This window comes from Rhinolophus sinicus, linkage group LG11 (assembly GCF_036562045.2).
Source record: "Rhinolophus sinicus isolate RSC01 linkage group LG11, ASM3656204v1, whole genome shotgun sequence".
In the NCBI taxonomy this organism is placed as follows: domain Eukaryota; kingdom Metazoa; phylum Chordata; class Mammalia; order Chiroptera; family Rhinolophidae; genus Rhinolophus; species Rhinolophus sinicus.
This window is the reverse complement of record NC_133760.1, coordinates 11,054,017-11,080,321: the sequence shown is the minus strand read 5'-3', so window position 1 is coordinate 11,080,321 and position 26,305 is coordinate 11,054,017. Positions and strand designations below refer to the sequence as shown.

At 47.8% G+C, this 26,305-nt stretch overlaps 1 protein-coding gene and 1 pseudogene across 1 annotated transcript; both read right to left on the bottom strand.

The window, feature by feature from the left end:
- Window positions 1-1,871: 1,871 nt before the first annotated feature.
- On the bottom strand, window positions 1,872-6,692 carry LOC141567667 (cytochrome P450 2B11-like; annotated as a pseudogene).
- Window positions 6,693-7,451: 759 nt separating this feature from the next.
- On the bottom strand, window positions 7,452-19,684 carry LOC109458115 (cytochrome P450 2B11). Its single transcript, XM_019751521.2, has 9 exons — window positions 19,459-19,684; window positions 16,350-16,512; window positions 16,053-16,202; window positions 14,388-14,548; window positions 13,669-13,845; window positions 12,956-13,097; window positions 11,396-11,583; window positions 11,071-11,212; window positions 7,452-8,342 (listed from the first exon to the last, which is right to left on the bottom strand). The coding sequence occupies exons 1-9, from the start codon at window positions 19,627-19,629 to the stop codon at window positions 8,152-8,154; spliced, it is 1,485 nt and encodes a 494-aa protein (XP_019607080.2). The 5' UTR covers window positions 19,630-19,684; the 3' UTR covers window positions 7,452-8,151.
- Between the last annotated feature and the right edge of the window lie 6,621 nt (window positions 19,685-26,305).

The window sequence follows — 26,305 nt, the reverse complement described above, 5'->3', positions numbered from 1 at the left end:
TCAATTCTATTCTATTGGTCTGTGCATCTGTTTTTCTGCCAATACCATGCTGTTTTGATTGTTGTTGCCCTGTAGTACAAGCTAAAGTCAGGGAGTGTAATACCTCCAGTATTGGTGTTTTTCTTTTTCCTTACGATTGCTTTGGCTATTTGGGGTCTTTTGTGGTTCCATACAAATTTGATGATTTTTTGTTCTATTTCTTTAAAAAAAATGCCATTGGGATTTTGATGGGGATTGCATTAAATCTGTATATCGCTTTGGGTAATATGGCCATTTTAACTATGTTGACTCTTCCAATCTATAAGCACAGAATGTCTTTCTATTTCTTTGTGTCTTCTTCAATTTCCTTTAAAAATGTCTTATAGTTTTCAGCATGTAGGTCTTTTGTATCCTTGGTTAAGTTTATTCCTAGGTATTTTATTCTTTTTGTTGCAATTGCAAAAGGAATTGTTTTTTTAATTTATTTTTCTGAGATTTCATTGTTAGTATGTAGGAATGCAATGGACTTTTGTATGTTGATTTTGTAGCCAGCAACTTTACAGTATTCGTTTGTTTCTAATAGCTTTTTGGTGGAGTCTTTAGGGTTTTCTTTCTTTCTTTTTTTTTAAATATTATTGAAACCCTTTATTAGTTTTATGATGAAAATATCTTTTTTTTTTTTTTTTTAAGATTTTATTGGGGAAGGGGAACAGGACTTTATTGGGGAATAGTGTGCACTTTCAGGACTTTTTCTCCAAGTCAAGTTGTTGTCCTTTCAATCTTAGTTGTGGAGGGTTCTGTTCAGCTTCAAGTTGTTGTTCTTTCAGTCTTAGTTGTGGAGGGCGCAGCTCAGCTCCAGGTCCAGTTGCCGTTGCTAGTTGCAGGGGGCACAGCCACCATCCCTTGCGGGAGTTGAGGAATTGAACTGGCAACCTTGTGGTTGAGAGGACACGCTCCAACCAATTGAGCCATCCGGGAGCTCAGCGGCAGCTCAGCTCAAGGTGCCATGTTCAATTTTTTTTTTTTTTTTTAAAGGGAACAGGACTTTATTGAGGAACAGTATGTACTTCCAGGATTTTTTCCAAGTCAAGTTGTTGTCCTTTCAATCATAGTTGTGGAGGGCGCAGTTCAGCTCCAGGTCCAGTTGTCATTGTTAGTTGCAGGGGACGGAGCCCACCATCCCTTGCGGGACTCGAGGAGTTGAACCAGCAACCTTGTGGTTGAGAGCCCACTGGCCCATGTGGGAATCGAACCAGCAGCCTTCGGCGTTAGGAGCATGGAGCTCTAACCGCCTGAGCCACCGGGCCGGCCCTGCCATGTTCAATTTTAATTGCAGGGGGCGCTGCCCACCATCCCTTGCGGGAGTCGAGGAACTGAACTGGCAACCTTCTCCAATTTGGATGCCTCTTATTTCTTTCTCTTGCCTGATTGCACTGGTGAGGACTTCCAACTCTATGTTGAAAAGCAGAGGTGATAGGGGACAGCCCTGTCATGTTCCTGAACGTAGAGCAAAGGGCTTCAGTTTTTCACCATTAATTATATTAGCTGAGGGTTTGTCATATATGGCCTTTATTAGGTTAAGGTATTTTCCTTTTATACATATTTTATTAAGTGTTTTAATCATAAATGGATATTGTATCTTGTCAAATGCTTTTGCTGCATCAATTGATATAAAAAAGGAAAGTACATGCTAAACCACAGAATGGTTCATTGAATGAAAAAGTATTTTGTAAACTGTAAAGTACCTGGTCAACTTCAAAGAGCTCTGTCAGTGACAAAGCTTTATTATAAGTTACAAATCTCTACAGGGGTGGATTTTTATATTTTTCAGACTGATCAGGACAGAGGTTGTTTGTTTTCCACCCATCACCCAACCGCCTTTCATCATGGCCTCAGAGAACCTGGTCCTTCTCTGCCCCCACACACCAGACGCCCAGTTTACCTAAGAGATCAGGGTTCTTAAGCAGAAGAAACCCATAGTGCAGAGTGGGGCTGGAGGCCTCCCTGCCAGCGAAAAACAGCTGGACCTCCATGTGGATGAGTTTCTTATGGTGGAACACACTCTCAGGATCAGAGAACACCTGGGGACAACAAAGGACAATCCTTAACTATTCCTCTTGCAGAGATTCGAGTTTTTGGGGTCTTTCTTTTTTCTCTCTCCACCCAACCCCATGTTATTCCAAGCCAGTTATTCTTTTTCCTTATTTCATTTTTTGTCTATTCAAAGCCAAAAGGTTGGGGCCTGGAGCCAAACTGCCTGGGTTCAGACTCAGGCCCTACCATTTACTAGATGTGTGCCTTTGGGTAAGGAATTTAACCTCTCTGTGCTACAGTTCATCATCTGGGGTTGTTTTGATACGATGTATGTAAGTGCTCAATAAATGTTAGGACTTAAGACATTTTGTTGTTGTTATTATCTCCTTAGGTGTCTTTGCTTTCCTGATTGGCCCTTGCCACTATCATTTCGAGGGACATATTGAATATATTTAACTCACTTGATTGGTTAGTGTCATGCGGGGAGGCCTGTGGGGTCTCTGCTCCCACTCCCCACACAAGAACGCAGGATATGGTGAGGCCAAAAAGGAACACCCACGGAGCCATAGATGGGGGAGTCATACCACTATACTCTCGCTGGTGGCTGGGTCGGAGAAACAGGAAACAGGAGCCACACAATTCTCAACCCTCATTGCTCCGCTTGCAGACTCAGCCACCATCTTCTTGCTAGCCCCCATTTTTTTTTTCTTTTTGCTAGCGTAGCCACAGCAGTTATATTAGTGGCCAATGGCTCACTGGTTACAGCTGACGGCCAACTAGCCACAGCTGATGGCCATCCAATCACATTGATGGCCATTTACTACCTGAGCCAGCACCTGTCTATGTGAGGCCGAGAGCCTGGAAACTGCTTTCTGGGGCTCTGTCCCCACAGTTAGTCAGATCAACTAGAAAGACATCAGCTTCCAACCAACCGGAACTGACATCAAAACAGGCTTGGGCCTCTGACCAATCAGAACATACATGGGTCTTGGACCAATCAGCATGGAAGGGCAAGCATCGTTTCTGAGGCCCCCCGCTGTGAGCTCTTTAATAGTTGCTGCCTTTTAAAAAGGCATTCCAAACGGTGGTCCATGGGAGGCTGAGGAAGGACTGAGGGGAAGGGGGTTGGTCCAATGGCTTTCCTATCAACCTTAGGGAAGTATTTCAATATTTAAGCAACACGAACTTCGTGCTCCAAACAGACTAGCTCAATGTCAGTAATGTGTCCATCACTCTGTTTCCCAACACCCACCCCAATCCAGCAGTCCTTGCCTCGTCCATGGGGAGCAGAAAGGAATCAATTAGGTCCTTTGGGGCGCTGAGGTCCAGGGTTTTCCAGTGCCTCTCAATGACCTCAATGACAAAATCTTCCACATCTTAACTAAGGCTGAACAAGCGAATATGGGTGCCAGGGAAGTGTTTCAAGATGCCAGGGAAGAGTTCAAACATCTAGAGGGAAGCAGGAAAGGCCCCAGAACCTGTTCCAGTCACTGGGCTTGTGCTGTGGGTGTTGAGGTTGTACATTGCACACAGCAACATCTGAAGGGTCCCATCCACCCCAGGACTTGGAGAATGAGCCTCCCACCTGAGCAGACCCAAATGCATACATTCACACCCTCTCTGGCGCATGAACAGCTGCACTCTGTCCCAGTCACTCTTATATCCGCTGAGATTTCTTCTCTCACAGTCCACCCTTGTAGAAGACCTAATTGCTACCTCCATTCTGACTAATCACCTCACCTGACAGGGTGCAGGGGGTGAAGTGTGTGCCTAGAAAACCAACCTCTCGATGCCTTCTTGCTTTGCTGTTCAGGACAGAAAACATCTTACTGGGGTCCACTCACCCTGATTCCTGGCCACCCTGGAATCTGTGGCCTTACCTGGCTGTAGAAAGAGCTGATACTGGTGAAGATCGCATTCAGTAAATTTAGCAGCTGTAAGAATCTGGGGTCCTGGTAATTAAAGCACACTCCAAAGACATTAGAGCAGACGATATTGGCTGTGATGGAGTTAAGGAGGGAGGTAGGATCCAGAGAGGCCCCTGGGGAGAGAGGATCTGTTAAGGGGGCTTTCCCGCATTGTCCTTCTGGGTTGCTCTGACTTGACTAGTGCAGTCTTAGAGTGTGTGATTGGTTTCTTCCTCTTTCTCTTGGCCAGACTAGCTTTCACTGGCCTCTGCATCTCAGCTTTTCTTTCTGGGAGTCTCCTCCACCGTGACTTGTTTTCTTGGTCTGACTTTCTTGGTGCAGTGGTATCTGATTCTGGCCTTGTCTCGGACTCCTTTGAGACTCAGCCTCTTCATGCTCTGTCTTTGTAAGCCCCATCTGTCTTTGTGCGCCTTCTCCTTGGCCTCACTGACACTCTGTGTTTCCCGACTCTATTTCTATCTTTACCATTTTCAGTCTAGGGCTCTGGATCGATCTATGTCAGTGTGCTCAGTTTTGCTGTCTTGTTTTCCCTCTGTCTCTGTTCTCTGTGTCTGCCTGCTTTCTCTGCCTCTCTTTCTCTCCTCCCTAGTCTCTGTCTCTCTATCTTCCTCGTTCTCTTTTTGTCTCTGTTCCCTTCCCTCGGTCTCTGAACCTGTCTTTGCATCTCTCTGTTTCTGTATCTGGGTCTGTCCATCAGTCATGTTCTCTCACTCCGTCTCTGTCCCCATCTCACCCACCCCTTGCCTGTCCCTCCACCCCCTGGTCCTGGCCCCCGGGTCACCCTGGGATTCCTGCAGTTCCTCCACCAGACACTAAGCCTCCTCCTGGATTCGCTTCTCAATGCTCTGCTTCCCCATCCCAAAGTCCTGCATGGTGGCCAGAGAGAATCGCCTAAGGGCCTCCCAAGATTTTCCACTGGTGAAGACCACGCCCGATTGGTGGGGCATGGAGGGAAGGTTGGAGAAAGCATGGGATGGTCCCTGTTCCTGTCCCAGTCCCCACACCAGTTCCCTGGAAGATGGGGTCAACAATGGCGATGTGCCCTCGGCCAGAGAAAGCCTCAGCCGATCCCCCAGGGTGTCCTTCAGCGCCTCGTACCCACACAGGACGATGACAGGCCCGGGCCCCAGGAATACTGTGAAGACATCCCCATATTTCTCCTGCAGCTGTGGGAAAGGGTCCAGATCTCAGTCCCAGCTCAAGAGAAGGGTCTCCACACTCACACCTGGGTTACACTTCCAGTGTGGCTTAAACCCCACTGGCTGCAGTCCCATCTGGGTGGAACAGAGACTTGAACTTCATAGCCCCCAATTCTCCCACACAGCCCTCACCCCAAGTGTCTTCCTCTCTCAGCTTCTCTAAGAACCTTCCCAGCTTCTATTTTAAGAACTGCAGAGACTCCCCACATCGGAGCTCTAGTCCCTCTCCCTCCCAAATCAGAAAGACCACAGCTCAAAGCCTCAAGTCTATCAGAACTTCTCCCTCCTGTCTCCCTTTTCTCCACTCTTACTCATAGGAATTCCAAAAGCTTCTCTAGTGGGCACATTGGCCAGATTGTGGCTGAAAGAAGATAAGCCCCAAGCTGGCCTGTGAAGTCCCTTCAAAAGTTCGATTCCCAACTGCCTTGCTGCCCATGAACTTTTCCCATCCACACACCTCCTGCTTCCCCTTCTCAACACCTGGAAGGACTTGAGAAGGCCCTTGCAGTCTATTTGCAAAATGTTCCCAAGAAGGGCAGAGGCTGAGGTCCAGGAGGGAGGCAGCCCCAGGAGGTGGGGTGGCCCCAGAGTCGCAAGAGGCCTATGAGGACAGTGAGGAGCAGGATGGCTCAAAGCGTCACGGTCCTCGCTACGCCTGCCTTCCATCCTGCTCTCTCTCCTGAAAGGTAAGTTGTTCTGTTGTTGGTTGTTTTTTTCTGTGGTTGGTGGGAAACAATACACCAGACATGTACCTTGGCAGAACTTCTTATAACTCTCCAGAGGCAATAGCCAGCCCAAAGTTGGCAGGTGCTACAGAGGCCAGAAGGTTTTGCATCTCGGTTGGGTCACACAGGCACTTCCCCATTGGCCCCTGGCTGGCCTGAGGTACCCTAGTGGGCAACACCCATGAACAAAGAGCGCCTCCCTCAGGAAATGGTGGTGCACCAGCTGATGGGACATGTGAAGCCTGGTTTCATAGTTTTTGCAAGGGTGGCTTTCAGCCAATTTTGTCAAAGGGTGGCATTGCTTATGAGGGATCTGTCGCATCCAGTGCAACATGGGCAGTGAGAGAACGAGAAGGGGCGGCGAAGGGTTAAGAAAGAAACAGAAATCAAGAAAGTTTTGAAACAGGGGCCAAGGGTCTCAGCCTCAAAGGACAGAGAGCCCCGAGTTGGGCCACCTTGTGGCTTTTATTGACGCACATACAAGGAAGTAGCATTGTTTTTACTGTGAGTCTCATACACCATACCAGAAAACTGGTTCAAACCAATCATCCTTGCCTGCCAAAAGTCCCATGATGTATAAATAACTATTGTTTGTACCTCTCCAGGGGACAAAACCTTTATGTTGAAAACTTACTGAGTTGGAGAACTGATGTTATCACTTCCCAAGCAGGTTGTGGGAAGGAGTACAGCCACAGAGGCAGAAGCTCTCCTTAGACGGGGGAACGTGGGGGTCTATGCCCACCTCTATCAACCCCGTGAGTTCTCCTGCTGGTCCCACACGACTGTGCCTGTCTTAGGTCGTTCCTTTCTTGAGGAATCTTACCCATCATTGGCTAGACAGCCATTCTTTGGGGCCAAACAAGGAGACGGCATAAAGGTGAAGCAATGTCCCTAAAAGGAATAGTCTCACAGACTCTTCTTTCTTTATAGGGGTGGGTACGAGGGGACAGACAGGCATGCTGCTGTGTGACAACAGGGATCGAGAACAGCTGGTAGGCAGAATTGGGGCATCTGAGGCCAAGGATTCTTCAGGGCATGAGAACAGAGGGAGATATGGAGGACGCATGATCTGATGGGGAAACCTAGCTCCATGTTGGTAGTTTTGGGCATTGCTTAACTTAGCCATTCCTCAACGAATGTTTTGAACATTTATTCTAAGCCACACACTGTTCCACGTGCTGACAGAACCGTGATGAACAAGACAACAGGTTTGCCTTCATGGAGCTGGCGTTGAGGTGAAGGAGAAATAGTCACCTTCTGGAAAGGTGAGCAGGTCATTTATTGTGACCTGACAATAAATGGGTCACATGTAAAATGGCACAGATCACCACCTGACCCAAATATGTCAGGCTTTGGATGTTTTTTTGAGTCTAAGAGGACTTCAAGGGGAATATCAGGGAATCCAAGCCACCATTTTATAATCACACAAATCAGGGAGCCGGGGCTGAGGACACACTTTCATGTTGGACAGAAAAGGGAGAGGCAGTGAGATGAGGAGGCAGGAGGACTGTGGTGGGGCACAACATGGATGAACCTCAAAAATATCACTCTAAGTGAAAGAAGCCAGTCACAAACGATCACATATTGTGTGATTCCATTCTGTTAAAATACGTAGAAAAGGCAAATCCAGAGACATAGAAAGCACTAAATTACGTTCTTTAAAATTCTTGATTCTTTTTTGTTCTGTGAATTTCACTTTTATTTAAAAACATATGGGGAGGGAGCTTTAGTAAAGAGTTTGAGTTCTATAGCCAGGAAGATAGAGTGTGAATCTTGGTTCTCCACTCACTAGCCATGTGACCTCGGACAATTGACACCTATGCCCGGCCTCTGTTTACTCATCTATACAATAGACATGATCATTGTACCCACCACGTGGGGCCATTGAGAGATTCAAGAGAGATCATATCTGCACAGCTCATGGAGCACGGAGTTGATAAATGGAGGCTGTGGTTGTTCTGAGAAGGGAGAAGTCACTCAAGGTGAGCTGTGGCCTGGGTGGCAGAACTGTAGAGAAATCCTGAGTTGAGTTTCCCCTTTCAGCCTCCAGTTTCTGTATACATACCACTCCTGGAATTCCAGAGGAAAGGAAAAACCTCCTTGAGTATTTCGAAGAGCTACAGCATGAAGGAAGGAGATGAGACTACATGGAGGTGGCAACCAAGGAGGGGGATGGATACTGGCTTGGAGCACATCTCTCAGGTGCAAGAAAACATGGAGAGTCAGGGAGCGTTCCCTGCAGAGGTGGGGATATTTTATGACCCTGGAATCCTTTGACCCCTTCCTTTAACCCCCTCGGCGGGACAAGAAGCGGATCTGGTAGTTTGGGGACACCCTGCCCAGTCCCTCCTCCTGGGGTGTGATGTCAATATCCTCAGAGGCCACGGGGCTGTCCAGGGAGAAGTTCTGGAGGATGGTGGTGAAGAAGAGGAATAATTCCATGCGGGCGATACCTTCGCCAAGACAAATGCGCTTCCCTGTGGGCACAGAGGATCACAAATGTGGATCACCCAGAATGCATGCACGTTCTTTGCCCAAAGCCCAGACACCTGTGTCTATTGCAATCTATTTGCATGGGACTAGCCTTTAACATACAATTCAGGTGGACTTTTAGGGGCATCCCAAACCCTCTGAAACTAGATGCAAATCTTTGGGTGGAAGTGCATTGCTCATTTTTCCAGGGGAGGGTTTGTAGTTTCTGTCAGATTTTCAAGGGTTCAGTTGGCCCCACAGAGTCTAAAGACCTTCACCTGGTTGGATGTGTGAGTGTGTGTGTCTCCACATGGGGTGTATAGGTGTGTGATTAGTGCTGACTTAGCATTAGGAGAATGGTACCTATCTCATAGTCCTATTGTGAGGTAAAAGAAGTTAATATTTGTGAAAATTCTTGAATCTCTCAATAACCCCACGTGGTGGGTACTAATACTTGGTCCATACTAAGGATCCTATAGGTTAGTTAGTACTTTGTGTTTTGTTCTGGGTGCATGTGGTGGGGAGTGAGGGGTGTGTGTTTGGCACTGCATATAATTGTCTATCTTCTTATCTCAGTCTGAAAGTCATGGGCTTCAAGAGTTCCCCTCAAACTCCATATTGTCTATAAATCTGTGAATGGGACTTATGCACATGAGATGGGAGTCTATGCCTCCCATCACATTCTCAGAGGTGTAAGGTTTCCACGTACACACCCCTCGCCCCACCAATAGGTTGTAAACCACTTGCTTGGAGAGAAATGAGGACAAATGCAGCTGAGGCAGACACATGGAGAGCCTCTCCCCTTACTTAGTGGTTCTTCATCTACAAGCTGACAACCTTGGAAAGGCCATTTCAAGGATGGGTTTCCAGGCATTTCTTAGACCTTGCAAGTTGTTAGATAGTGTGCATGTGTGGAAGTGCCTGGGGGAGGGTCCACATTGTTGGCACATTCAGAAACTCGGAGACATGAGCTCAGAAATCCTGGGGGTAGGGCTCTGGGCTGGTTCCTCTCCTGTAACCGGCTCTATAATCCACCTCTTTCCAGAACAGCCTGCTATCTCCCTCCCACTCCATTCTCCCACCCCTGGGCTGTCCTTAGGATACCCTGTGGTAGGTCTTTGGCTCTCACCTTTGTGGCTAGGTTTGTCTTTCTGCCCATAGCAGTCACCTCAGTGTTTCTCTCTGACCTCTTTTCAGGCACTGGTTCTCTGTTCTTCGCTTATTCTCTTCTTTTCTTTTTTCCTGCTTTCCTCAATCTTGTTTGACTCCTGGTCTCTGTCTATTTGGATCTGATTCTGTCTGCAACTCTCTCCCTCTCATGTTTCACCTCTCTCTACAGATCCCTTTTCTCTCCTTCACCGGTTCTTCCTCTCTACTTACTCGTATGTCCCTCTCTTTTTTCTCTCTATCTCTTATTCTGCGTTTCTCCTTCTTTTTCCTCCTCTCCCTCCTCCTCCTCCTTCTTTTCCCACCTCTGTTGTCTCACTTTCACCCTCTGTCTCTTTCTGCCACTATCTTCCTATATCTCTCTTCCTCTGTGTCTCTCCTTGCCTTTCTCTCTGTTTCTCACTCACTCTATCCTAATTTGTCTGTCTCTGTCCTTATTTCTCTATATTTCTATCTCTCTCTAAACTTAGGACAAAACTATTGAATGAAGGAATTGACCCTCCCCCCACCACCCACATATCCCCAGACTCTCATTTAAGGTGAAATGAGAGGGGAGGCCATTGCACTGGGCAGAGCCAAGGGCCCTGGGCCACTGAAGTTGCTGATAGACCTCAAGACTAGGAACTTGATTCTGGGATCTTCCCGTAGCCCCCAAAAGTGAGGACTCTGGGCTTGGATTTTCTTTGCATGGGGCCAAAGAGTGCAGAATGGGGATAGAGACAAGTCAAGGCATGTCAAGACCCTCCCCAGCTCCTCAGTGCCAACAGGATAAACCCCAGCTCCCCTCAGCTGTCGAGGCTCCAGCTGAGCTCTTCACCTTTGTCCCCTGTTGTAATCTACAACCCGGGTTCCCTGGGCTCTTCTAGGTTCTCACATGTGCCACGCTGTATCGACCTTCAGGCCTTGCACTTAGCCTTCCCTGTGCTTCTTTCCAGTGGTTGGTTGATATTCACCCATGAGATCTTTAGCATAGAAGCCAGGGCTTCAGGTGAGGTTTTTCGTCACTAACCAACCAGGAGTAGTCAGTACTTCCCATTTTGTGCTCCCCAAGCCCCCTTTAGAGTGCTTATCACAGCTATGATTAATAATAATGATCATAATAACCATAGCGCCTATGAGCACTTACTTTGTGCCAAGCAGTTCTAAACAGATTTCAGGCATTCAATCTTAAAATTAGACATTACTTTGTGGCTATATGATGACTGTCCATCTCCCCTGCTGGACTGTAAATTTCATGAGGCAGGGTCTATGTCTCCATGTGACATGTCTGATGCATTTCCTTTGGCCCCCAGTAAAGAATTGGGCTCAGATTAATGCTCAACAGATATTTTATACGGAGGTGTAAGGAGGTTAACACACTTGCCCTTGGTCCAGCTTACCAAGATGTGCCATTGGGTTGAGATCTCACTTCTCAATGGTGGCAGTGAATATGGCATGGGATAACGCAGGTAACACAACTGGAACATACTAACTACTCCATAAACAAAGACCTCTCCTTGATTGTTTTAAGGAGGGGAAGACAACTGCACTTTGGTGTCTGGGGAAGTGAGTATGGATCCAACTTACCTAGGGAGAAAGGGATAAAAGCTTCATTCTTCTTTAGTGCCCCATTAGCATCCAGAAAGTGGTCAGGGTTGAAGGTGTGTGGGCTTTCAAAGTAACATGGGTCATTGAGAGCGGAGCTCAAGATGGGAAATACTTCAGTGCCCTGAGAGATGATGACAAGATCAAAGATATTGCCATTGTCTTCCCCACCCCACCCTTGAAAACAAAACAAAAATGAAACAAAACAAGAAGCCCTAGTGATAAAACAACAAGAGGTCAAACTTGGAGATTAAGAGAACCCAGGATGCCCACACCAGAGAAATGTGATCACACCAGCTGGCCTCACCTTTGGGATGAAGTACCCTCGGAATTGAATGTCTTCGGTGACCATGTGGGGCGCGCCCATGGGGATGAGGTTCCCGAATCTCTGAATCTCATGAATGACTGAGTCAGTATATGGCATTTTCGTTCGGTCATCAAGGACTGGAAGCCGATGTGAGCCAATCACTTGATCAATCTCCCTGTGGACTCTCTCTGCACAGAAGAGTGGAACCAGAAAACCTCATTTAAAGAGGCATTTCAGCAGAGACACTGCTTTCTATGCGCCAATGAGCCTGGAAAAAAACTATAATAGAGGGTAACAAACATCCCTCAGAGCAACCAGCTTGGGGTGGGGGAGGCAAAGGAGGAAGCAAGAAAAATTCCCACGTTGATGTTTAATGAATGTTATGGATTCTCTCCCCATGTGCACAAGTGAACACACACACAGACACACCACACACATGCACAATTTTCCATAGAATTTCAGATTAAGATCTCAAGGCTAAAAAAATGTAAAAGAAGTTAAAAAAGGGAAAATAAAAAGAACTCGAGGCTATGAACCTGTCAAAATTCCCCCTCTAATATGAGTAGAAAATCAACTAATATTTATTACGTGTGTATTATAGATGATGCACTATTCTGGGTCCTCAGAAGCATAACAGTGAAATAGATCAATAGATCAACCCAAGAACAACTGGATAAATAAATGAATACATCAATTAATCAATCAATTCATAAATGAAAAGACTGATGTGTAGAAGAACATTAATATTAGATGTATGTATTTATTTATCAATCAGTAGGTGAGTTAATAAATCATTAATTAATAAATGGTCCCAAGACAAATAAATAAATCAACCTAATTAAACTAATAAATCACATGAATGGATGGATGGCTAGATTTATGCAGGAATAAGTGAACAAACAAATTAATGGAAAAAATAGGTAAATAAAGTAATAAATGGATGGATGTCTTGATGATAAATGAATAAATCAAAGATCAATCAATGAGTGAATTATTGAATGAATAAATGAAGGGGGAGAAGGGTACAAGGATGAATTGAAAGACTGAGTGATGGAAGGATTAAGGACTGAAATCGAGTTCATAAAAGGACTAGATGGGTGCATGAATGAATGAATGGATAAATGAGCCAATGGATCAATGATAAAGAGTTCATTTAATTAACCACTATTTCAAAGGATCAATAAATGAATCAGTTAATCCAAATGAGGAATGGAAGTGTATGCTCTTGGGTGAATCATAGATGAAAGTATCAGATCAATTAATAGACAAAAGTGCAGACGGATGGATGGATGGATGGATGGATGGATGGATGGATGGATGGACGGACGGACGAGTCAATCTTTAAGTGATTGGCAAAAACAGGGAGAGAACAGATTGACAGATTTTTCATTTGTCCATCCACCAGCAGGGCTGGCTTAGTTCACCACTCATTCAATCCTTCAGTGTTCCTGACATAAGAGGGGAATGCTGCCTCTCTCATTCAAGCAGGACCCCTACCCCACTTCTGCAGCCACAAAGGGGTCAGAGACGCCCCTTGATTGGCTGTCCCAGCCAGCCCACCTGTGATGTGGGGGTATTTGAGCAGGAGCAGGAATCCATAGTGAAGAGTGGTGCTGACGGTCTCGGTACCCGCGAAGAGGAGTGAGAGAACAGTGGTGATGAGGTTCTGTTGGTGGAACTGACTGTTCGGGTCAGATTTCTCCTGGGTCCAGAGGAACAGAGTTGGGTCAGGGGAGGCTGGAGCCTTGCTACACTCATGTCTCCAGTCTCCCTCCACTTGTTTCTGGGTCTCTCACACCACCTGGCCAATTTTACTTTTCTCTCTATCCTCTGCGTGTCCATCCATTATCTATCTCTGTCTCTCTCAGTCTCTCTCCAACTCTGTCACTGTTTCAATCCATGTCTTCATCTCTTCGGTGTGTTTGTCTGGCTTCCTCTCCCAGCGTCTTTCTGCCTCTGTGGGTCTTTTTACCTGTTGCTGTACTTTTATTCCTTGTCCTGTTCCGTATTCGCTCTCTCTCTCTCTCTCTCTCTCTCTCTCTCTCTCTCTCGCTCTCTCTCGCTCTCTCTCGCTCTCTCTCTCTCTCCCCTCCCTACTTTCTCCACTTTCTCCTTCCTTCCATTTTCCCTTCCGTTCCTTTCCACATCTCCCCCACCTTTTCCTAATCTCCCTTCCTCATCCTCTGTTCTTCTCTCCCCTTCTTCTTTCTCTCTTCTTCTCAACCCCTCATCTTTTTCTCCCTCTGTTCCCTTTTCCTTTTCCCAAACCCCACTTCTTCCATGCGGAGCAGGAAGGTATCGATGAAGTCCCGTGGGTCGCTGGGTTCCAAGGTCTCCCTGTGCTTCTCCACACTGCGACCAATGAAGACTTTCACGTCCTCCAGGTTTCTGTAGATTTGCCTGTGTGCGCCAGGAATGTACTTCACGATGTTGGAGAAGAACTCAAACATCTGTGGGAGAGAAGGGGCTGTGAGGTCCTCCTGGGGCTGAGCTAGCGAATCGCAGGAAAAGGCAGCCCTCCTGGGCCCTAAAACCTCCAAGAGGAATCTCTGTCTCTCTCTCTGTCTCTCTGTCTCTCTCTCTCTCTGTCTCTCTCTCTCTCTCTCTTTCTCTCTAGCTCTCTCTCTCTCACACACATACACATTTTCAACTCTATCTCATAGGATCTCCTTATCTCTGCCCTTTTCTGCCTTGTTTTCTTTCTTCTTTCTTTTCTTCTTTCTCTTCCAAGCCCTCGTTTTCTTAGTCTCTCCCTCTAATTCTCTGACTCTCCATTTCTGCCTCCTCCATCACTCCCCTTTCTTTCTCTTGGTCTCTCAGTCTCTGTCCCACCATCTCTCTCTCCCTCCAGGTGCCTGTGACCCTGTCTCTCCCTGTTGTCGCTGCCACTCTTCCAACCCTAAGCTGAGTTTCTATGGCCCCAAAGCAGACCACCCCTTCCCCGTGCCCTGGATGTCCACCTCACCCGACCTGCCCTCACACTCTCCCTGACCTGGCTGGAGAAGTTGCTGCAGAGCGAGAAGGTCTGGTAGAACTTGTCCAGAAGCTTCAGGAACTCAGGATCTCTGTAGGCAAAGCGTTTTCCAAAGACAACGGAGAAGATGATGTTGGCTGTGATGGAGTGGAAGAAGAAAACGGGGTCCTGGAACACTCCTAGGAGGAGGGGGCAGCAGGTCAGGACACAGACTCAAATGCCTAGGGAGAATCTGGTTTCTGCCCCATCTCTGTGTGACTGTCTTCTGTCACTCAGTAATGATAAAGAAAATAGGAATACTAACAGCTAACACTCATTGGCCCGTATGATGTGCCAGGCCCTTAGTCTAAGCACTTCTCATATTATTTTATTTAATTCTCACCTCTACTTTGTGAGGAAGGTGCAGTTCTGTTATTATCCCCATTTCATATAAGGGTAAACAGAGAGGTTAAGTCTTTCGACCATGTGACTCACTGCTGGGGTCAGGACTCAGACCCAGGCAACCCAGCGACAGAGACTGTGAGGTTGGTCCCTCGTAGGCCCCAGCTCTGACTCTGGGAACAGGTACAGTTAATTCCCAGGGCAGGGTGAGCACAGTGCAGGTGTTGAATCCATTGCATGTACAAATTAAAACACTGTTTTCCCTGTCCCTTTTCTGTCATTCCCCTTCTCTTCTTTTGTTAACTTCTAGAGGACTCTGGTCTTCAGGAAATCCTTCTGTACTTGTTATCTGATGTTTGTATGAGCCAGGATCTCAGTGTTTCAGGGAGGGTGGGCTGTGAGCCCAGGAATGTCAGTCAAGGTCAGGTCAGGCAGCCCCTCTCTGCCGGTCTCCTCTGCCCATCTTCTCTGGTTCGTCTGCAGATCCTTTCTTGAGCCTGTCTGTCTCTCTAATTTCCTCTGCCTTTGTTTCTTTCTGCCTCTCCGAGTGTCTTCCTTCCACTCTCTCTGCCTCTGTGTGTCTCTTTGTCTCAGTCCCTCCAACTTGGTCTCTTTCTCCTTCTCTGTCTCTCTGTCTGTGTCACTGTGTTTCCTCCTGTATTTCTTCTCAGTCCCTCTCTCTGTCCTTTTCCTGTATTGTGCCTTCTGTCTCCGCCTCTGCCTCTCCCTCCCAGCCTCCGCATCTATGTCTCGCAATCTCTGGAGAAAGGACCCTGTCACCTTTATAGCTCATAAACACGCGTTTATGGAGAATCTAAAAACAACTGAAAGTGCCAAGAGCAGAAAACCCCAAGTGCCCTCCTTGCTCGCTGCCAGCTCGTCAGTAGTGCACCCAGGAGAGAAAAACACAGTTTGTACTTTTCAAAATGTCTGTACTTTTCCCTTTTCTCTCTTTGTTTTCCTTTATGTAAGCCCTGTTTTTGCCTTGGATAGATACAATTAATCCATGACTTCCCTGAACACAAGTAAACAGTGTGCTAATGTCTAAGCTTATGTCTTTGAGTTATTCTCGACACTGCACCCTGCATCTCTTCTGGCTCCCTGTGTCCCTCTCCTACCCGTCTCTGCCCATCTCCATGCCCCTGTCTGTGTCCCCATCCCTCTGTCTGATGATCTCTCAGGCTCTGTCTTTATCTCTACCTCTCTTTTTCCTCTGCCACATAAACCTCCTGTCTTTCTGTTGCTTTGCACCCTGCACCTCTCTTTTTCACTCTTTCTTTCCTTCCCATTCCCCAGGCTCACCCTGAGATTTCCGCAGTTCCTCCACCAGACACTGAGCCTCCTCCTGAATCAGCATCTCCACACTCCGCTTCCCCTTCCCAAAGTGTCTCAAGGTGGCCAAAGAGAATTGCCGAAGGGTCTTCCAGCATTCCCCGTTGGAAAAGATCACACCTGGGGTATAGACAGGCATGGGTTGCAGGGAAAGTCGGAAGGAAATTCTGGGTCCCTCTCCACCCCTTATCCTCCCTTCCCAGACTCACCTTCCCCAACCCCCATCCTCCATCCCCCACCCCCTCCCGGTGCCTATAAGGCTCTTACCATATCCCTGGAAGGTTTGATCAAGAACGGCAATTTTCCCCCGACCAGAGAAGGCCTCAGATTGGCCCAGCAGGGCCTCCCGAATGGTCTCTATCCCACATAGCATGACCACAGGCCTTTGCCCCAGGTACACCGTGACAACATCGCCGTATTTGTCTCGGAGCTGCCAAGCATACCCACACCCAGGGTTGCCATTAGTATGCACTTCTGTGGTCATCCCAGTTGCTAAACCATTAAAACACTTACTTATAGATTGGTAATTAACCACCACCTCAAACCCCCCACCCCAATCTGTCTTTCATTTTCCCAGGACCCAGAAACTAAAGGATTAACCCATGACCCACAGGGTCTGCATGATTGGTTGGCACCCCAAGTAGTACAGATGGTTAAATATGTTTAATATCACCCCGGCCCATACCCTTGAGTCTGGTCAGATCTCCCTGGTATCGCAACTAGACAACCATCCTTCTTGTGACCCAACTTCAACTTGCTGTCTGCCTCCCAACGATTTCCCCCAGAGAACTACCCTGAACCACCTACTTGGCTGACACGAAGGGAAAGTGATGGCCCTCTTGGGGGTGATCATGAAATCTGAACGATCCTAACACCAGTAAGCCCATTGGGAAACTGCTCAGTAGCATTTACTGAAGCTGAAAGTTCACATGTACACTTAGTGATTCATCAACTTCACTTCCAGATACATAAAAAATTGTGTACTTGTTTTCACCAAAATAAAGAACAAGGAGAATCACCAAAACTTTATTAATAAAATGCTCAGCACCACCAATATAGCATATACAGTGACATGTCTGCATCATGGAATATTACACAGCAATGAAAAAGAACAAACCACTGCTACACCCAACAACATGAATGAAACACGCAGGCATAATGTTGAGCGAAAGGAAGTAGACACAAAAGAGTCCATATGTCATAATTCTATTTATATGAAGTTCAAAACCAGGTAACACGACCTGTTGTGTCAGGATAGTGGGAAGGGAGTGACTGGAAGGGACTTGAGGGACTTTCTGGGAATGGGCCTGTTGTTACTTATCTGTATGTCAATTACATGAATATTTTTGTTTGAAAAATTCACTGACTTGTGCACTTTTTAGGGTGATGTTAAATTTCAGTAAAAAGTTGACTTACAATCATAAAAACGTTAAGTTTCCTGAAAAATCTCTCACACTGATCTGCAAAGCCTCCTTCTGGTCTCCCTACTCCCATTCCTGTCCCCTCTGCAATCATTTCACCACCCACCCCACCTTACCCTGAAGCCAGAGTAATCCTATGAAAATGTAAATTAATTAATATCCCTAACCTGCTCCAAACCCTCCAGAGAGCTCCCGCCTCACTGAGAGTAAGGTCTCGAGTCTCCACCACGGTCCACGGGGCCCTGTGTGACACGACCCCAACACCCCGCTGCTTCTCCTCCCACTCATCCCTTTGCTCACTCAGATCCAGCCTTTGCGTTCTCCCCCAAACACGCTGAACTTGCTCCTACTTCAGAGTTCTTGCACCGGGACACCTGCCTCTCTCTGAGGCCTTCCTCCTGCATCTTTCAGTATCTCTGCCCGGAAACAAAGCAGGATGGAGCCTTTCCCTCACCACTCAATCTAAAGTAGCTCCCACCACATTCCTAAAACAGCACACTGCCTTATTATAATCATAGTTCTTGTCTACCAGTATTTCCTTCTTAGTTTATTTTGTATGTCCTGTCCAATGCCAATATTCCCTGGCATACAGAAGGGGTCCAGTAAATCACTATTGAATGAGGGAATAAATGAATGAATGGATCAAAGTAGCTGCCATTTAATGAGCATTTACTATACACCAGGCTGTATGCAATACCCCATCTTATCCTCAGAACAGTCTCATGAGGCATGCATTCTTATTGTCACCGTCTTATTTTACAGAACAGTAAAAAGACTGATTGAATAAGAGTTGAACCTAGAACACGAATCCAAGCCTGTCTGACTCCAGAAGGATTTGGGAGCATATTGGGGAGTGGAGGAGGGGCAGTGCCACCCTCCCCAACCTGTCCATAATGAAACCCAGTAGCTCATGTCCTCTCTCTCTGTCTCTCTCTCTCTCCAAGATGCAATGATACTGGAGTACGTGGACACCTAGAGGATCCTTGGAAGGGCCATGAAAGAGTGTTAGGGCCCTGAAACTCTCAAAATTTTATGCAAAAATGTGTGTGGATACTGGGAGGGGAGAGAGCCCACACTTTCATCAGATCCTCAAAGGATATAGTGATCCCCAAACTGTTAGGCAGCTTCAGTCTGTGAGGACGCTAGAGATCAAGAGACCTCCAGGCTGGATCGCAGCTTCCCTTCTGTGAAGTCCCAGCTGTGACTGTGAACTAGTACCTTCCCTAGGCTAAGCCCCACTGTCTATACCTCTGAGATGGGGAGAACACCTCACCTAGCCCCCAGGGCTGTTTGTTGTAAACAAGATTTAAAGAAGTCCCATGACAATATAGGTAAATCCTAGCCACATAATTCTGAATGAAGAAACTAAATCCAAGAATTTCCAGGAAAGCATGGTACCCAGTGGTATGGAAGACAATGAGAACTAAATAATATGTACTTGGGGCCCCTCCATATATGTGATAAAACTCTCTCTATTAAAAGCAAAGGGATGACAAGTCCAAGATTGAGGAATGCGGTCACCATGGTGGTTACTGGGAAACACTCTGAACGCAGCCTCCACCCCATTCTCCCCTCCTCCTCTGCATGTCCTGACACTGGCATGAGTCAAACTTTGCTCTCTTTTACTGACAGAGGAATAACCGATGGATTGCTGCCACTGCTCCTTTTTCTGTCTCTTCCAGTGGCGACAGAACATGTGAACTTCGACACCCTTGGCTCATACCCAGACACCTCCTCATGCCCACTTGCCCACTCCAGGGACAGTGCCATGCACTTCCAACTGAGCAGGGCGTCTCTGACTATCTGACTGCCATCCACCGAGCTTCAGCTCCATGCCTCTTACTCACCAACCTTCGCACACCCCATCCCTGAGCCTGGAAAGCTCACTCCTGGTGCGTGATCCCCAAGTACGGAGACAAGGAGCCACCCTCAGACCCCGCACATTTGCATCTTACCCTCAGGATATATTTTAGTAGGCCTCTTCTGCCCATCTGCAGAAGGTTCCCAAAGAAGGGCAGAGGACGCGGGCCTGGTGGGAGGCGGCCATGTGCCTTTGGGTGGTCCCTGGCCAGGAGAAACAAGAGTCCTGTGAGGAGAGCCAGGAGGAGGAGGACACTGAGCGTCATGCTCCCCGTCTCACTGCCTTCCAGCCCACTGCAGTTTCAAGCTGGGCCCTTTCTCTTGAGCCTGCCTCTTCCCACTTATATAACTCTACCCATTCCCCGCCTCCCATTTCATCATTGTCAAGGAATGTGAACTTGAAAGAGAGGTGCTAAGGGGCCCATACTTCCCTCTCCCGCAGCCCAGTGACCTGCTCACCCCCTGCCCCAGCTCTCCTTCCCCAGATGCCAGCAGAAATCCTGTGGTAATTTCCAAGGTCAACGTGAGTGTCTGTCCACACACGCGTTATTGATGGAGGAATATTTTCCTGGGAGTCCCCAAATGATGTAGATGATGTTGGATCTGCCGGCAGTTTCTGGGTGTGGGCTGGGATCGTGTCTCGTGAGACCGAAGAATGGAAACACGGACCCAGGAGAGGCAAAGAGTTTCAAGAAGAGGATAGTTTATTGAAAGCAAAGAGTCAACACTCCTGAGCGGGCGGGGGTCCTGAATAGGGGTGGCCCCATGACTGAGGCAAAAGCTCTTACTTTTATACCTTCCCTTGCCTGTTTGGGGAAGGGGAGCTGTTTGAAGAGGGGAACTGTTTGAGGAAGGGAACTGGCGCTTTCTAATCAAATTCGTCTACCAGGTTTGTTCTGCTTGACCATCCTAAAGGAATTAGCAAAGTAACCCACTCTTATCTATCCGATCTGCTCCGTTTGTCAGGCCAAAAGGAACTTTATGATTAACCTCAAGGAGTTGTTACATTTTATCCTGGAGCAAAGGAGTGATTTCAAAACCTGGAATTTTAGGATATGGCTGTCTTTGTTGATTCCACCAGGGACCTCCCTGTCTACTTAGAGACATGCTAACTATCCTGTATCATTATGTGTTTATTTTTGTGGGTACGGTGAGCACACACTGTCTAGTTGTGGTCTTTGTGTGTTTATGCTTGCACGTTTGTCCATGCCCGATTGCATCTGTGTGTGTGCTTGTAAGATTTTTATATGTGAAGAGGTGTTTGTATTTATGTGAACATGCTGATGTGTTTCTGTGTATGAGTCCGCATGTGCTTATGTATGTATTTTTGCATGTGTGTAGGCTTATATGGATTTATACTGATTCCTATGTGAAGAGATGTTTGCATTTGCATGGTGGTGATGGTGGTGTGTGTCCAGGTGGGAGTCTGTGTGGGCTTGTGTATTTGTGCATCTCCCCGTCCTTGTGTTTGTAGGGCCTCTGGGTGCTCAGTGGTTATCAATCTAGTCCCCCTTCCTTCACCCTCCTTTCTGTAACAGCCACAGATGGGAGAAATAGGAGTGGGGAGAGACACAGAACTGGTTAAACTTAGAGGTGGAGGGGGTCGGGTGGAGAAAGACAGAGAGACTGAGACCTGGCAGGGGGACATTTGAGCCTCTGGATCTCTGACTGCTCTCACCAGCAACGGGCAGTTCTCTCACTGCCTCTGGCTCTGTGTTTACAGTGCAGGACATTTCTCCCGTCCTCTCTGTATCTATGTGTCTCTCTATCTCTTGCTATCTCTCCCTGTCTCAGTGTCTCTGTTTCCCCTTATAGGCTCTGAGCTCCAGAAGTGCAAAGACTGGGCCCAGGTTGACTGATGTCCACTGGGCTGGTGTCTGTCTCCATCATCGCCCTGAGTCTCCAGCAGGCTCAGTCCCAATTTGCAGAATATGTGAACGATTGTGTCCACATGGACCTGTTGTACCCTGGGCCTGGCTTTCCACTTCTTTCTGTGAGGGTGATGGTGAGACAGTGAGGGACATAGCAAGCAAACATTCATTCATTCGTTCATTCATTCATTCACTCAACAAACATTTGTTTTCACCCACTCTATGCCAAGCCCTATTGTAGGCACTGGGGATGCAGCAGTGAACAAGACAGGGAAATACCCAGGCTCTCACAGAGCAACCATTCGAGTGGGAAAGACAGATGACAATAAAATGGAGATACTCGTAAATGTGGTAATTCACATGGTGACAAGGTAATATTCAGACAGCATGCCCTGGTTTGTCCTTCCTCGTTGTTTTTCCTCAAGCTTCCATTTTGATTGTTAGTGCCAACGTGTACTTTGATCATTACACTGGGTGTGGCAATTATTATTATTAGGGTGGGAGGCACAAAGATGGAAATTGTGATATCTGAGGCCATGATATCACATGGAGAGGCAAAGAGGCAAGCATGGCGAAGAGGGGATGTGAGATGCCAGAGCAGCACTGAAGCCCAGAGACTGAAGAATATATGGAGTAATGAAAACACACTGAGAGACAGAAAAGGACAAAAGAGGATGCTGAGGGAGCTAGTGGGATGCTGAGGGGGCAGTGAGAGGCTGAGGGGGGTAGTGAGGTACTGAGGAGGCGAGTGAGTGGCTGAGCAAGCTAGTGAGGGTCTGAGGGAGCTAGTGGGGGCTGAGGGGGCTAGTGAGGGGTGAGGGAGCTAGTGGGATGCTGATGGGGTAGTGGGGCTGGGGAGCTAGTGGGATGCTGAGGGGTGTAATGAGGGGGTGAGGGAGCTAGTGGGATGCTGAGGGGGTAGTGAGGGGTGAGGGAGCTAGTGGGATGCTGAGGGGCTAGTGAGGGGTGAGGGAGCTAGTGGGATGCTGATGGGGGTAGTGGGGCTGGGGGCTAGTGAGGGGCTGCGGGGTAGTGAGGGGTGAGGGAGCTAGTGGGATGCTGAGGGGCTAGTGAGGGGTGAGGCGCTAGTGGGATGCTGAGGGAGTAGTGAGGGGATGAGGGAGCTAGTGGGATGCTGAGGGGCTAGTGAGGGGTTGAGGGAGCTAGTGGGATGCTGATGGGGGTAGTGGGGGCTGGGGAGCTAGTGGGATGCTGAGGGGGCTAGTGAGGGGTGAGGGAGCTAGTGGGATGCTGAGGGGGTAGTGGGGGCTGGGGGGCTAGTGAGGGGCTGTGGGGGTAGTGAGGGGTGAGGGAGCTAGTGGGATGCTGAGGGGGTAGTGGGGGCTGGGGGCTAGTGAGGGGCTGTGGGGGTAGTGAGTGGGTGAGGGAGCTAGTGGGATGCTGAGGGGTGTAATGAGGGGTGAGGAAGCTAGTGGGATGCTGAGGGACTAGTGAGGGGTGAGGGAGCTAGTGGGATGCTGAGGGGGGTAGTGAGGGGGTGAGGGAGCTAGTGGGATGCTGGAGGGGGTAGTGGGGGCTGGGGGGCTAGTGAGGGGTTGAGGGGGTAGTGAGGGGGGGAGGGAGCTAGTAGGGACTGAGGGAGCAGGAAATGGGCTGAGGGGACAGTTAGGAGCCACTAGAGCCTGGCTGAGAGTTTAAGAGAAAAGCAGCATGAGGAATCAAAGCTAAACCTGGCCAGGCCCTTCCCTGCTCCTCCCCAGTCTCTGGGAGCCTGCATAGATTACTTCCTCTTCCTGCTTCTCCTGGCCTGGACCAGGTTCTCAGCACCCAGGCCCCATGGCCCTGCCATTGGCTCTTTGTTTTTTCTCCTCCTTCTCCTCCTTGTGGGCCTCAGCCTTGAGATCTTGTTCAGGCCACCCATGCTGGCCTTGCCCCCAGGCCCACTGTAGTCACACAACAGCCTAGCCAACTGTCCCCCCCCGTGTCTTTCCTTAAGGAAAGAAGAGTCTGTGAGACTGTGCCTTTCTGGGTCTTTGTTCCATCCTTATGTTTACACCTTATGTCTCTCTGTCTGGTCCCCAAAAGATGGTTTGCAGCCAAAGACATAAGATATCTCACGGGAGATACAACCTAAGCCAGGCGGAACCAAGTGGGGACCCCCAATGAGCTGCCTTAGAAAAATATGGGGAGGGTGCCTTGCCTCCTCTTCCCTCTGCCTGGGAAAAGCTGTTGCTGGCTCTGGCTTTTCCCTGGCACCTGTTTGTGAGAGAAGTTACAAAAACAATAAAGATCAGTTCTCTCCACTTAGCTCAACGGAACTGTTACAAAATAAGAGACTTGACCCTTCTGACCCTGAGAAAGTACATACCTTGATTAGGACATTGTGGGAACTTGTGCTTCAGCTGTTGACTGACAAAGGGTGATTGAGATAAATATTTTTCTGTTATGATGTGTGAGTTTCAGAGACCGTGTATGAAACAATGTTGCTTTCTCTTGTTTTTGCATACCTATTCAATAAAAACCCCCAGTCAGCCATATTCTGGGCTCCAGTCCTCTGAGACTGAGAGACCCCTGGCCTTCGGAGAGATTTAACTGCATTAAGTCTCTGTTTCTTTCTAAAAAACTTAACCCAAACCGCCCCTTATCGCACCCTCACTGCCCGTGTTGCGCTGGACGTGACAGCCCACCGTCCCTCCCGAGGCTGGGAAACCTCCTACAGCTGAGGGGAGCACCCTTCCTCCAGGCTCTGCTCAGGGTAAGCGTGCGGGCTCCCTCTGCAGCCCCTGCTTTCTCCCTGGATGCAGAGAGTGGTAGGGATGGGCAGGGACAGGCGGGGAGAGAGGTGAGAATATGGAAGGATTTTCTCATCAGAAATACTCAGAGGCAGAAACATGGAGAAACCCAGAGCCAAGGAAACAGCAAGAGACAGAGACAAAGAGAGTCGGAGAGAGGGAGATTGAAAGAGGCACAACGACAGACACTGAAAATCATAGAGAGAGACAGGGGAGCGAAAGAGAGAGAGAGAGAGAGAGAGAGAGAGAGATATTAGAAAAAAGAAATGGAAACAAGAGTACCGATTCAATGAGAAAGGGAATAAGAAGACAAGAGAGTGAGCAGAGAAACCAGAGACAGGAACAGAGAGTCACAGAGACATAGAAACACACACTCTGAGACCAAGAGATCAAAGGGGACAGAAACACAGAGGTAGGGAGACCATGAGGCAGAGGCCCACAGAGAGGGCCCCTGAAAGAAGCAACGAGAGGGAAAGAGGACCAGACTGGGAGAAATGAAGACAGAGATGCTCAGGATCAGACACAAAGAAACAGAAACAGATAGAGATGCCCAGAGAGACGGGAGCAGAGAGAAGCACAGTGGAAACGCAGAGATGACTTCCTAGTGAGAGACAGACAGACAGACAGACAGACTGAGTGGCAGGCCCTCAGGGTTCAAGGCCACTGGCCCTCTTGCTACCGCTGAGGGCCCAGTATGGGCCCTTGTACACGGTGCACCTGGGCACAGCCCCATGGTCGTGGTCGTGCTGGGTGGCTAGGAGGCAGTGTGAAAGTCTCTGGTAGAGCAGGCAGCTGCCTTTGGAGGGTGTAGACACAGCCATTTCCAAGAGGCTCTGGGTCACCTCACATCCAAGTTCCAGCACAGTGGTTAAGTACCCAGCGGCTGGAGCCAAAGGACCTAGGTACAAGTTCCAGACCCAGCACTGTCTGTATGATGGCTGGCGTATTATTCAGCCTCTCTTTCTCATCTGTATAATGGGAATAATTATGCTCACTCCCCATCCCCAGGGATGCTGTGCGATTTCAGTCAATTAATGTATGTGAAGCGCTTAGACCCTGGCACATAATAAGTGCCCAATAAACATTGATTTTTCTGCTAAGAGCCAGTTCATGCAATGAGAGGTTTGCTGCTTCCTCTTTTGCCCATTTACATGTTACAATGCACTATGGTGCCTTGGGCCCCTGCTCAGAATAACATTTTCAACTCTGTAAAATTAAACTCATGAAAGAAGCCAGACATAAAAGGTCACATATTGTATATGATTCCATTAATATGAAATATCTAGAATAAGCAAAACCAGAGATGCAGAAAGTAGATGGGTGGTTGCCAAGGGCTGGGGCAGGAGAGAATGGGGAGTGACTGCTTAATGCACAAAGGGTTTTCCTTTGGGCTGATGAAAAAATTCTGGAACTAGATAGTGATGTGGTTGTATAGAGTGATGGTGAGTCTAGATGCTATTTCGAGAGCTACAGCTATAACATGCTATGAAATTATCTGTGGTTTCCATTGGTGACGAAGCTGATTACCACTGCCGAAACCACTGTCACTGTGATCTGCCTTCATAACTGATGGAAAGGCTAAGTTTCAGATAGAGGATAGTAAAAAGAGATGCAATTTTTTTTCCCATCCAAGTTCATGGGGCCCCTGAATTCTAGGGGTGCCTGGACCCCAGTTAAAGAATTCCTGGTATAGAGGTTTCAAACCTACACCCTGGGGTCCTCTGTGCCTGGATTTGAAGGCTGGCTCTGCCACGTGTAAGTTTTGGCAAGTGGCTGTCCTCCCTGGTCCTCAGTTTCTTCATCTATACAATAGGGAGTTATAAAAATTTCCCCAGACTTTTCTAAGCATTAAACAGGAGTATGGATGAAATGCACCACAAAACAAACAACAATAAAAAAAAAAGTCTTCGGAAGTGGAGGTGAAGAGTGAGGGGCAGGAGGCAAAAAATTTTAAGGTGTGTGAATTCCAGTTTCTATAGGGCAGGGGCCTAATTATTTGGTGTTTTCAGCACCCAGTTCATTGTTTAGCACATGGTAGGGGCTCAGAAGAATATTGTGGTATGAATGACTGTGTTATAGGTTTTACATGTGTCATCAAAAATTAATAAGTTGAAACCCTAACCTCTAGTGCTTCAAACAATGACCTTATTAGGACATAGGTTCTTTACAGAGATAATCAGGTTAAAATGAGGTCTTTAGGGTGGGCCCCAGTCCAACATGACTGGTGTCCTTATAAAAGGGGGAAATTTGGACATAGACGTGCACACAAACGTCATGTGAAGATGAAGGCAGAGATCAGGACGACGCTTCTCCAAGCC